The 13,961-nt window shown below is 36.1% G+C and overlaps 3 protein-coding genes across 3 annotated transcripts; all 3 read right to left on the minus strand.

Annotated features, from left to right (window-relative positions):
- Positions 1-824: 824 nt before the first annotated feature.
- Positions 825-3,550, minus strand: LOC147489196 (uncharacterized). The gene is made up of 2 exons (XM_086574587.1): positions 3,146-3,550; positions 825-1,283 (listed from the first exon to the last, which is right to left on the minus strand). The coding sequence occupies exons 1-2, from the start codon at positions 3,548-3,550 to the stop codon at positions 825-827; spliced, it is 864 nt and encodes a 287-aa protein (XP_086430713.1).
- A 1,043-nt stretch (positions 3,551-4,593) lies between these two features.
- On the minus strand, positions 4,594-4,980 carry LOC147489197 (uncharacterized). Its single transcript, XM_086574589.1, has one exon. It carries the CDS (start codon positions 4,978-4,980, stop codon positions 4,594-4,596), a length of 387 nt encoding a protein of 128 aa, XP_086430715.1.
- Positions 4,981-12,767: 7,787 nt separating this feature from the next.
- LOC147489198 (uncharacterized) lies at positions 12,768-13,217 on the minus strand. The gene has a single exon (XM_086574590.1). The coding sequence runs from the start codon at positions 13,215-13,217 to the stop codon at positions 12,768-12,770; it is 450 nt and encodes a 149-aa protein (XP_086430716.1).
- Between the last annotated feature and the right edge of the window lie 744 nt (positions 13,218-13,961).

The raw sequence follows: 13,961 nt of genomic DNA on the forward strand, positions 1-13,961 counted from the left end.
AATTCCGAGATAAAAACTTAATAAATTGTGAGATACCCGAGCAACAATATGGAAATTTGGATACCTGCCAACAGGAAGATGAGAATAAATATTCTCAATTGGAGAGAGAGAGAGAGAGAGATATATATATATATAGAGCGAGAGAGAGAGAGACTTACTGGTGGTGTGAGACAGACAGGAAATCGCGAGTTGCAACCTTTTTTTTTTTTTTTTTTGGTTTTGTATCGGGCGTCGGACAAACCGATGAAGTTTTGGTTTTGTGTTGATTTATTTTTCAACTTTCCTTAAAACATAAGCCCGCGAAATATCTGAAAATTTTGGCGCATTTAGTGAAAATTTTGGCCAAATAACTAAAATGGGGGGGAAAAAAACGACAACATTTATCAGCGCGCACTTACCCTAAAGAAGACCAGCGACGTATACGGAAGCATGGCCGATGTAATAGAAAGCGTAGCCGATGTTATAGCTGTTGCTACCCTTTATAGGGTTGCTGATAAATATTATCATTATCAACACTTAAAAACGTAGCTATTGAACTTTAACAAAATATAAACTATTTTATTTAGAAAATAAAACATGGAATATCTTTACCAACTGTTAAAAGCGTAGCAATTAGTGCCCCACAATGTACACTACCAAAATTTATTTGCTACCCTTAAATTAAATTAGCAGATGTCAGATATCAACAACAGTTTGAAAGTGTCGGTAATAATATGGTCGCAAAAGGTCCCATCTCTTGTAGTGGAACAATCACTGTTCATATTTTTTTTGCTAAAGGATAATTGATTAATAAAGGAATTGGAAAAGTTACAAAAGTCGAGTTTCTATGTCACAAATTTGAAGTACGTGGTGTTTGGATTTTCAATCCTATGCAAGAGACCAGGTTTCTCATTCCACCATGTTTCAGTGTTCTTTGCCAAAGTTGCTCCAAACTTAGATAGGCAATCTGCTCCAAAGTTAACCTCACGCCAGGTGGAAGTGATGTTAATCCATACTGCTCGCTTCTTAAGATCGTCCCATTCGTCCTTGAGCTTCCAGTATACCCTGTCAGATTGGAATGCAAGAGCAACTGAAGATGAATCGGTTTCCACCCATATGCTTGTCCAACCTAGTGCAATACCCTTCTTGATCCCTTCAACTACTGCACGACCTTTTGCCATAAAGTTTGTGGTTATGCGCATCCCACCAGCTGCAGCACCAATCACCTCCTCGTCAGAGTTCCTGTGAATGTTACCCCAACCAGATCTACCCGGATTGCCAAGAGCGCATTCGTCTGTGTTAACCTTTAGTATGCCCACATGAGGGAGTAGTGATAAGAGCCCAAAACTGTAGTTTTAACCCTTTAACAATATTGCTTTTTGACCAATTATGTGATTAATAAGTAAGAGTTAGTACTGTTATCGTGTTCTTTTGTATTCCAGGCATTGGAGTCGAATATGTGCAGAAATGTGCTCTTTTTGCGAGATAATGGAGTAAGGGTTGGTTGTTAAGAAGTTCTATGATAAAAGACCAAGATTCAAGGAGAAAAAGCCTTTTTAAAGCCTGGTAAAAGCTTAAAAGTCAAAGTCAACGCAGACAGAAATAGCGCACAAAAGTCAGTAGAACTTCTGGAAGCCGTATCTTTGGACTTAGATCTTGGAATTGGGCCTACCTTATGTCAAAGCGACCGACTCGGAATGAGCTTTCCAATGGTCCAAGCCTTGACCCAATTAGAGGAGCAGAAATGGATGAAAAGGCTATTGAAGTCAAATCCAGCAGAAAAAGCCTCTGTGGACTGAAGAAATTGGGTTTTGGGCTCGATTTTCCGGCCCAAAACATGGCTCCTCAGCCCATGCACGAAAAAGTGGATCTGGTCTCCTCTATTTGAACACAGAAGACTTAACTTTTAAGCATATAACTTTTGAACTTAGCAATTATCTAATAACTTGTTTTTTTAGATCTAGTTTTTACATTCAATTAATTAGTTTTAGAACAAAGTAGATTATTATTTAGAATCAGATTTAGTTTTATAATAAAGTATTAGTTTTTCATTTCAATTTAGTTTATTGATTCAATTCTTATTTAGATTTAGTTGTCTTAAATTCATAATCAATTTGTTTTAATTTGATAATTAATATTCATAATCTTAGTTCTAAATTAGTTTTAAATTCAGTTAAATCCATTTTGAATCTTAGACTATTGTTAAATTATATTATAAAATTTAATCATTTATTCAATAATGAGTTGTTATATTTGTTCTTATTTAAGAAATGATAGTATACTGATTCAAGGCTAAAACCTCTATTAGAAGAGTTTGAAGAAGCCTTGATGAAGACTTTATTGTTGTTAGCGTAGAATAGTTTGTAATATTCTATTCCATTCTAGAAAGTAATTAGTTCACCATGAGAATGAGTTTGATTGCTTCACATGCTAGTTGTTAGTTGGTATAGATTATCATGAATAATTAGGGATTAGAGACACCCAATTGTTATACGGAAGCATTACAATTAGGATTATGACAATTCTTCGCTAGTTGATTAAGTCGAATTAAGGTGGAATCAAATTCCCCTAATTCATTACCATATAGTCAATTTAGTATTTCCGTATTTTAAATTATCGCATCTTGATTAGTAAAATTTCTATCATTACTCTCATCGACTTTGATATAACTAATAATCTTAGTTAATGTGAATTCTAAAGAACTAGGAGTGGAACGAATTCTCTACTCCAACTTATTGCAATAGCATCGAGAGTGTAGAAAACTTTGATAACATAAGCGTGAAATTAGTTTTAGTGGAACGAATTCTCTACTCCAACTTATTGCAATAGCATCGAGAGTGTAGAAAACTTTGATAACATAAGCGTGAAATTAGTTTTAGTTTTAGTTTTACTTGCGTTTGAGTCTCGTTGCTTATTCGTAGGTAAAACTATCGTTTTACATTTTATTAAGTAGCCATAAGCATTCTAGAATTTGTGGGGCACGCCTGAGCTTGTGGGCTAATCTCAAAGAATGAAGAGTGTTTAGATCCTACAAAGTGTTTTTCATGTGACCCTTAGATTTTCCATGAGCTCGAACTGTTGCACTTCTAATCTGGTAGCATATGCCTTTAAGATCTAAGCTTTTTTCGTCATATAGAACTCTGTTCCTGTTCTTCCATAGACTGACCAAACAAGTAATGCTGGCTGCTTTCCACATGTCAAGTATTAAGGAGCTAAAATGCTTTGAATTTTGAAGTATGTCGTTGATCTCCTGTAGCAAATGTTGCATCTCGGAAAGGTGGGTTGTGAATCGCCAAGCTCTTCTTGCTATAGTGCAGTGAAAGAGAATATGAAGCTGAGATCCTTCACTAGCTTTGCAAATACAACATCTGGAAGCCATATGATACTTCATCTTGTCTCTCAGCCTATCATCAATGCTCATAGCCCCATGAAATTTTTTCCAGCCAATGCCTTGTACTCTTGGAGTAGTATGAGAGCTCCAGAGGAACTTGCACCAGTTGAGTTTTGTGTATTTCTTCTTTATATCTTCATGTTCCCCCGCAACTGTGAATTGCCCCTTCTCATAAGACATCCAAATTCTACGGTCTGCCCTGGTGGAGTTTGGTGGTAATAAGGAGGTGACATATATATCCAGACCTCCAAACACTTGTACCAAAGGTGTTGGGAAGGTCCAGTTGTGTTATTGAATGCATTTTCTCAACTTGGACTTGAGTTTGATGATGACTTTCCTATCTTCCATGAAATGGTCACAAATGGGCTTAGTGACAAGCCAATTCTCTCTCCATATATTTATAGATTCTTTGTTGCCCACCACCCAACCATGGAGGTGTGCCATTTCATTGAGTGCCCACTTGATGCCTGACCATACAGTAGATGTTTTAAAGCTCGACTAACCTCCAATTCTATTGGTGAACTTACCTTTCATAAAAGTCAACCAATCAGACTCTTCCGTAATGAGGGACGACCAAGCAAGCTTCATGATCATGGCCAAATTTATATCTTGCAATTTTCTCAGCCCCAATCCTCCTTCTACAGTTGGTTTACTTGTCCTATGAGATTGTGGTTGTCTTCCTAACCGAGGGGGTTCCCACTCCATATGAAATTCCTTATGATTGTCTCCCCTTTTTCGATTACTTCTTTTGGCCATTTATACCGCCATGTTATAGACTGGTATACTCTTCAGAACATGTTTGGCAAGGACCACCCTTCCTTGAAAAGACAACATGTGCTTGACCCATCCATCAACCTTCTTTCTTAACTTGTCGATGAGAGGTGTCATGGCTGCTGTGGTAACCTTCCCTTTAAAGAGTGGCACTCCCAAATATTTCTCTGGGAGTTCACCTTCCATGACTCCTAGAGTATCGATGATTTTCTCCCTCCTTGTTGTTGTCATAGAGCTCAGAAAGATCTTGCACTTTTCCTTGTTTATGGCTTGGCCAGAGGACTGTTGATACCTGTCAAGTAGCTTAACAAGATTCTTGATGCTCTTTAGGTTAGCGTTACAAAATAAAAAGATGTCATCCGCAAACATTAAATGTGATGGACTATGATACTTGGAATTTAAAATCATGTTATGCATTTTCTTTTCCTTTACCAAGTGGCAGATACCCCAGCTCAAGCAGTCCTCTGCGATAGCAAAGAGAAGGGGGGAGAGGGGATCCCCCTGTCGGAGTCCTCTGTGCGCCTTAAAGAACCCAATCGGTCCTCAATGAACATAATAGATATAGAGTTGCTTGAGACAGCACACTGGATCCATATAATCCATTTCTCAACAAACCCCATCTGCTTCATGACAGCCCAAAGAAACTGCCAGTCTAGTGTGCCAAATGCTTGAGTAATATCTAGCTTGATGCCTATGTTCCCACCATGTCTTTTCACCTTAAGTTCATTAACAAGCCCAGAAGTCAGAGTGATAGCTTGTTGTGAGTTTCTGTGAGCAATAAACCCATATTGCTCCTTGGATATAATTTTCTCAGCAATCTGACTAAGTCTTGCTGCCATGACTTTAGTGATAACCTTGAACGCGAAGTTGGAGAGACATATAGGCATGCATTTTCTGAGTTGAGTAGCTTGCTTCTCTTTTTGGATTAAAACTAGAAAGCTGGAATTGAACCCTTGTGGTAGTCTAGAGTATTTAAAGAAATACAACACTGCTCTTGTGAGATCATGACCAACAATGCCCAACAATGCTGAAAAAAAAGCCATTGAACCCGTCTAGTCCGGGAGAGCTGTCCATGTTTAATGCAAATAATGCATGCTTGATTTCATCTTTGTCTGGAATTCTGCAAAGCATATTATTGTCTTTAACCAATATAACTTCAGGCAGTTTGCTGCTTAGCTCAAAATCAAGAGCATGTTGTGTATATTCAAACTTCTCTTGGTAGTGCTGAACTATGAATTCCCCGATATCTTTTTGCGAAGTGAGCATAGTCCTTTCATTATTTTTCATCTCAGTTATCATGGATTTACACTTTTTTAGATTAACTAGAGCATGAAAATATTTGGTGCTTCTGTCCATGTCATTATCCCAGTTTGCTTTGGCCTTTTGTTTTCAAAAGCTTTGCTCTTGCTTCATCCAAGATTCCAAAATGCTTTCTTGCTCCACGAGCTCCAGAGCAATGCTTTCACTACTACCATTGATAAGTGCCTAAAATTGTATAGTTTATATATAGTTTTATAGGCACTTTATAATATCATTTATGTTTAATTGTGTATTTTTAACGTAAAACCATACATTTGCTTTATTCCATGATATTATGCACATTTTTTTTGTCATAAAAGATTATTTGCATATATGTGTATGTCTTTGGAAAAGTCCAATGCAAAATATGTTTTATTAATTTGGTTTAATATTTTTTGTAGAAAATAAAGATGTTGGTCAAAGCCCGAGCCCATAAGACAAAGATGATCATTTAGAGAATCAATAAGTGAGAGCTTATAGAATAAATTGTGCTATCAAGAATGGAAGGAAATGTTAGAGAATAAATAATTATGGAAAGAAATCAAGAAAGGATAATTGCAACTACCACCATATATTCTTACCATTTTTGCAACATTAAATATCCCAATTTCCATTAATTACTTATTCCCTAGATTTCATTATATCAAATCATTCCATAATACCTTATATCCTTGCCACCATATATTCTCCCATATCCTCACCATATTCTTGCCAATCACTCCATTCCTAATTCAAAACCATATCATTCCATTTTATCCTATATTTGATTTCCAATTTATAATTCCTTCCTTCCTCATGCATTGATAATATCTCTTCCGTATTCCATTTGCTAAATTCTTTTATCTTATATTTTCTTCCTATATCCCAAAGATTATTTCTATTTTGTGTGAAGATATTATATGCACAAAGATCTTTTTGGTGGAAGCTATAAATAGAGAAGAGAATTTACATTGAGGGGAGAACCATTCTACACTCATTCTACACCCATTCAACATCCATTCCATTCTAGTATTCAAGTAGTAGAAATTTTGTTTTGTAGTTTTAGTTCATTTAATTAGTGAGAAAGAGTGCTCTTGAGTGTGTAATTTTCCGAAGATCAACATCAAAGCAATAAATGTGGTTTCAATGTTCACTCTATCTTTTGTCTTTAATTATTCTTTCATGTTAATTAATAGCATGGAGGGCTAAGCTTCCACCCCATGGTGGAAAGTGAAAGCTCTCTATGAAATTCTTGTTATTTTGTTTTTGTCCTTTTTGTTAGAATCTCCACTATATGTGTTTTTGATGAAATCCAATGATATCTCTTTTTAATTGATTTTTGCACTAAGGTTAAATGTGCATGGTTTCTATCACCGTGAAAAATATGAGGTATTTTCCATTGTTAGTTTATTCTTTTTGTTAAAAATCTTTTAGACTCAACTTTATTAGCTATTAAGGGACTTTTAGGCATTCAATGTCCACAATAAGAAGTACAAAAAAATCCCAAAATGCCCTTAATAACTAATAATGTTGAGTCTAAAAGATTTTTAACAAAAAGAATAAACTAACAATGGAAAATATCCCGTATTTTTCACGGTGATAGAAACCATGCACATTTAACCTTAGTGCAAAAATCAATTAAAAAGAGATATCATTGGATTTCATCAAAAACACATATAGTGGAGATTATAACAAAAAGGATAAAAACAAAATAACAAGAATTTCATGGAGAGCTTTCACTTTCCACCATGGGGTGGAAGCTTAGCCCTCCATGTTATTAATTAACATGAAAGAATAATTAAAGACAAGAGATAGAGTGAACATTGAAACCGCCTTTATTGCTTTGATGTTGATCTTCGGAAAATTACACACTCAAAAACACTCTTTCTCACTAATTAAATGAACTAAAACTGCAAAGCAAAATTTCTACTACTTGGATACTAGAATGGGTGTTAAATGGGTGTAGAATGGTTCGCCCCTCAATGCCAATTCTCTTCTCTATTTATAGCTTCCACCAAAAAGATCTTTGTTCATTTAATATCTTTACACAAAATAGAAATAATCTTTGGGATATAGGAAGAAAATATTAGATAAAAGAATTTAGGAAATGGAATACGGAAAAGATATTATCAATGCATGAGGAAGGAAGGAATTATAAATTGGAAATCAAATATAGGATAAAATGGAATGATATGGTTTTGAATTAGGAATGGAGTGATTGGCAAGAATATGGTGAGGATATGGGAGAATATATGGTGGCAAGGATATAAGGTATTATGGAATGATTTGATATAATGAAATATAGGGAATAAGTAATTAATGGAAATTGGGATATTTAATGTTGCAAAAATGGTAAGAATATATGGTGGTAGTTGCAATTATCCTTTCTTGATTTCTTTCCATAATTATTTATTCTCTAACATTTCCTTCCATTCTTGATAGCACAATTTATTCTATAAGCTCTCACTTATTGATTCTCTAAATGATCATCTTTGTCTTATGGGCTCGGGCTTTGACCAACATCTTTATTTTCTACAAAAAATATTAAACCAAATTAATAAAACATATTTTGCATTGGACTTTTCCAAAGACATGCACATATATGAAAATAATCCTTTATGACCAAAAAATGTGCATAATGTCATGGAATAAAGCAAATGTATGGTTTTACGTTAAAAATACGCAATTAAGCATAAATGATATTATAAAGTGCCTAGAAAACTATATATAAAATATACAATTTTAGGCACTTATCAAACACCCACACCCCCAAACTTACATTTTGCTAGTCCTTGAGCAAAACAAAAAAAAAAAAAAAAATCCCAACTCACTTTCACAGGAATCGCGATTGCACTTAGCTTGTGCAACAAGCCGTTAAACCTCAAGGTTACCCCTAGAGGATGAGTTTTGTCTCGTGAGGGCATGCTGAGAATATACCCACAAAATTCTAGTGTTCTAAATTAGACTACAAAGACTCAATTATCCAGGTTATCACCTTAAGTTATCTCAGCAAAGTCCTTTCATCTCTTTTGATAATAAACTTCAATTTTTGTGATACCAAAGTTAATAAAAATGCAATAAATACAAGCATTAAGCAATATAAGCACTGTGCTATAAAAAGATGCAATGCTATGCACGAGTAACTTCACTTCTGGTATTTTTAGAAATAATCATTAACTTGGGTTCTCACTGATTGTGTCATAGACATGTATCACTCATATTATTACACTCTAAGTCAAGGTCTCTCTAGTGTGCGAGGGCACACTCAATCCTTACACTCTCAATGACTAACCAAAGAAACCAAGGTCGATAATCACATCGTCTTTTTAGTTTTACACCACACTTAGCCTAGGAAGCTAGAGGTCTTAAATGGGTTGTAATGGGGCTTAGGTAGGGGTTCACAAGAAAAGGAATGGATATTTCAAAGAGCTATTACTTGAGAGAATAGGGTCTTCACAACTACTTAGAGAAACTTTGAACTCTAGTGCTTATTCAATTCAAATTGTAACTTTCAAGGAGGCCCAAGATTTTGATTTTTTTTTTGGAGGTGGCCGGGCACATCTTCTTTCCATTTTGATTTTTAATTGACTTGCGGCAAGGTCTTGAAACTCTGACTTTTCTGTTAAGGAAGCAGTGACTTTGAGTACACTTTCTTTACTTTCTTCACAGTCATCCTAACTCTCAAGTAACAACTTAGGTAGGCTATATTATGGGTTAAAAGATATGGGTTAAGGAGTTTGGTTCACAAGAAAAAGGCTTAAAGAGCAAGGCTTCAAAAGGGCTTCTAAGGAAATGATATATATAGGTGGGATATATCAAGCTCAAATGGTTAAAGAAGGCCTAAATTCTACCTAGGTATCCGTGTGGTGATCTAGCAAGAAGAAGTGTGAAAAGCTTCATCCATGGTACGGTGTCATCACTCAAGAAAATTCACACATAATGCAGGCTTTTGGCTCAGACTCACATGTTTTGTCTAGTTAATTCATCTGACTCTTGGATTCCAGAAGTTCATTACTCATAAAATGCAATGCAAGATTCACGCAAAGATACTCAAGAACTAATGCAAGGTCTATTATACTCTAATTAACTCAGATTTCTACGAATCAAGTCAAAGTATGTAGCCAAATTGAGACTTCTAGACCTATTTCATCATCGAATGGGTATCAAACATTTATTATCATAAGAATCCCATAGTTGAAATCTAGAACACCATTTTTTTGTTTTTTTCAAAAAGATTTTTTTTTTTAACAAAAATCATAAACATCAAAGAGAAAATTTTAAATTTCAACACCCCCAAACCTCAATGAAATATTGTCCCCAATGTTGAAAACTAAGCCACCAAAATGACAATAATGATGTTAAGGACAAAATGAACGTAAGCTTGGAAAGAGAAAAATTAAAACATTTTACCTTGTTTGATGCTTATTTACTAATCACATTTTCTGCCAATAAAATAAGAATGAAAGCATAAGGAAATGAAACTATACTACAACGACTATATATACAAGTGCACCTCCAAACCTAGAGTTTGGAATAGGTACAATACTTTGGGTTGCCTCCCAAAAAGCGCTAAGGTTTACATCGTTAGTGATAAACGTAAAAATGCTAGTTTACCTATGAAATGAACGATAAACTCAAAACGTAAGTAAACTAAAACTTAATTACGTGCCTAAATTATCAAAGATTTCTACTCTCAATCCTATGAGATATAGTGGAGTAGATGATTCGTTCCACTCTTAGTCCTTCCGCATGCTGTGTTCTCTACGTATAAGTAATCTTAACTAAAGTCTAATGAGAGATTTACGAAATGATAACTAGACTACAATGCAACTACCCACAAGATGCAACTAGTCGACTATTTAAACAACTATGGAAATACTACGTCGATTCTATGATAAGGAATTAGGGGGGGATTGATTCCACCTTAACTCAACTTAACTTACTAACGACGAATCGTCGTAATCCGAATTGAACTGCTAAGCAAAACAATTGGTTCTTCCTAATCCCTAATTACACATGACATTTCTACCCATTCATAACTAGCATGTGAACGATTAAACCCATTCTCATGGTGAACTAATCGTTTCTAGAGTGGAATAGAAATTACGACTATCCTACTTTAACACAAATCAAGCTTTCATCAAGGCTTCTCAACCCCCTCTAATGGAGGTTTAGCCGAGAATCATCACGCTATCATTCCCAATGAAATTCGAACAAGACATGATATAAAGATTTGAGCTTTGCTTATTTAAACTCAATTGGAAACTACTCATGCAATAATTGAATTAAACTAATAATGACAAATAATTGAATCTAAGAATTGAACTAAATAAGTAAATGGAAATGAAACTAGATTATGGAGAACTAATTAACTTTATTTATCTAATGAATAGCAATAACAATAGTTTAATACTGAATTTAAGGCAAGAATACAAACTAATTAATTAATCTAAAACTAGATCTAGAACTAAGGTTTAATGGCTACTTTTCTTATCCTAACCTAATTTATTTTCTAACCTAACTATCTACCATTAACAAACAGTCAAGCTCTTGTTTTTATACTTTCAGATCCAAAAATCGTGCATGGGCTTGGAGCCATGTTTTGGGCCAAAGAATCAGGCCCAAAACCCAATTCTTTCAGTCCAAAAAGGCCTCTTCAGCTGCAGTTGGCTTCAACAGACTTTTTGTCCACTTTTTCTCCTCTGATTGGGTCAAGGATTAGACCATTGAAAAGCTCTTTCCGAGCCGGTCGTTTTGACATAAGGTAGGCCCAATTCGAGGTCCGAGTCCAAAGATACGCCCTTCGAAGTTCTCACGACTTTGTGTCTTTTTTTACCCCAGCGTCGACTTTTCAGCTTTTGACTGGGCTTTAGAAAGGCTTTGTCTTCTTGAATCTTGGCATTTAATCACAGAACTCCTTAGCAACCGACCTTTGCTCCTTTATCTCGCTAAAGTGGCACATTTCTGCACATAATGGACTTTGAAGCCTGAAATGCATAAAAACACGTAATCAGTATTAACTCTTAATTATTACTCACATAATTGGTCTAAAAGTATGATGGTTAAGGGGTTAAAACTACAGTTTTGGGCTCTTATCAGTTAGCCCGACGCAGTGGTAATCGAAGAGATGATCAATCTTGATAGACAGGATCTTCCAGAAGTACTTCCTCTACTTCTAGGGAATGTAACTCCAAAAATGGCTTCAAATGTTAACCATTGACTTTAAAAGTACTACCATCTTTGGGTTCTCAACTGTGATTTCTCCATAAGAAATGACATGCGTGACTATGAAAGGACCAAATTAACATGCGTCGATAAGCAAATGTACCGAAAAGACAGGTAAAGGTAGTTTTTTCTTGGTCTTCTGGGGCTATAACAATCTGAAAGTAACATGAGAAACCATCTAAGAAACAATAAAAAGCATGACCTGCTAATCTATCTAACATCTAATCAATAAACGAGACAGGGAAATGATATTTTCTTGTTTGTGCATTAAGCTTCCTAAAATCAATGCACATTCTCCATCCGATCTGAACTCTGGTAGGGACTAACTCATTTTCATCATTTGGGACAACAGTTATCCCAGATTTCTTGGGTACAACTTGTACAGGGCTAACCTACTGGCTATCTGAGATGGGGTAGATGATACCTGCATCTAAGAGCTTCAAAACTTCAGCTCGGATTACCTCCTTCATGTGTGGGTTCAATCTCCTCTGGGGTTCTCTAAAAGTTTTAGCATTATCTTCCAAGTGAATTTTATGTTGAACCACTAAAGGATTAATACATTTGATATCACTAAGGGACCAACCAATGGCAAACTTATGCATTTTCAAAACTTTAATTGACAAGATCTCTTATTCATCTGATAGATCAGAGGTAACAATAACAGGGTATGTCTCATTGGGTCCTAAGAAAACATACTTGAGTTCAGCTGGCAAAGGTTTAAGTTCTGGGCTTGCTTGTGAAGGAGTAGAATCAACCTTGGGCTCACTACTAGGGTAAACCTTGGAATCAACACTGGAAATTGTTTCGGCAATAGGAAGGTGGAGTGGTTCTACCTTAGCTTTCCAGTTTTCGGTTTCTAGGATAGGTGCAGAATCTAATAACTCATTCACAGCACTAATGGATCCATCTATGTCAAAGTCACAAGCAAAATGGGTTAAACAGGCTTCTAATGGGTCATCCACTTGTGGGGTAGGGACCAAACTATAGAGGAGACAAACTTCACCAACATCCTCATCATCACTATGTTTCTTCATAAGGTGGAAAACATTCACATTTGCAGACATATTCCCAAAGGACATCTTCATCTCATCATTTCTACAGTTTATCAAGGCATTGGCTGTAGCTAAGAATGAGTGTCCAAAACTATGAAGTTTATAGGGTAGTAGAAGTCAGCTACTTTGACTAAGACGTCCTTAACTATACCACACGAAATCTTAACAGATCGGTCTGCTAGTTGCAAGGTGACTCTTATGGGCTTTAAATCTTGTAGACCCAACTCTTGATAAATAGAATAAGGTAATAGGTTGACACTAGCACCAAGATCTAACAGAGCATTGCCCTTGAACTTGTCTCTAATGTGGCAAGAGACTGTAGGGCTCCCAGGGTCCTTAAGCTTAACTGTGGTTTTCTGGTGGATTAAAGATGTGGCTTGAGCAGCAAGAAAGGCTTGCTTAGGGACATGGGTGTTCCTCTTAATAGTGCACAAGTCTTTCACAAATTTCGTGTAGGATGGGATCTGCTGAATTGCTCTAAGAAAGGGAATATTAATGGTCACATTTTTGAAAACCTCCATAATCTTAGAAAATTGTTTATCTTTCTTATTTTGAGTAAGACACTCTGGGAAAGGGGATTTTGGCATGACAGTTCTAATCTGGGAATCTAGCTTAGTCTGGGAGTCATCTGGCTTTTGTTATGGAGTCTTGGAACTCGGGGTTACAGTTGACTAAGTTTCTTGACTAGGTGGGGTTAGAGTAGTGGACTCACTTGGCATCCTAACTTGATTGTCAATTTGTCTCACTGATCTTAGTGTGGTGACTGCTTTCATCTCCCGAGGAAAAGTATTAACTTGGGAACTTGAAACTTCAAAGGCATTTTCCTTGGTGTTCCCATTTGGGTTAGCCAATGGTTGACTTGGGAACGTTCCTTTCTCTCTAGCGGCTACAAGGTTAATGAGTTGACTAATCTGGTTAGACTGTTGGCTCACTTGTTGTTCAAGCTTATGGAAGGCTTCTTCCCATGGTTGTCTTTGTGGTTGTTGGGATGGAACATACTGGGAACTAGAAGATGGGTTGTACTGGTTGTACTGGGCTGGGTTCATCTGCTGGTTCATGGGGAATTGGTTTTGTTGCCTACCTTGGTTGTTACTAGAAAAGCCTGGTGGACCTAACTGTTGGTTTTGAGGCAAATTTTGTCTCCAAGAGAAGTTAGGGTGGTTTCTCCAATCCTTGTTGTATGTTGGCCTAAAAGCTCCTGGGGGTGTTCTCCTAAAATCATTAAAGGCACACACTTGTTCCATAGTGGACTTAGGTTGTTGAAC

This window comes from Coptis chinensis, chromosome 7, assembly GCF_015680905.1.
Source record: "Coptis chinensis isolate HL-2020 chromosome 7, ASM1568090v1, whole genome shotgun sequence".
Classification (NCBI taxonomy): domain Eukaryota; kingdom Viridiplantae; phylum Streptophyta; class Magnoliopsida; order Ranunculales; family Ranunculaceae; genus Coptis; species Coptis chinensis.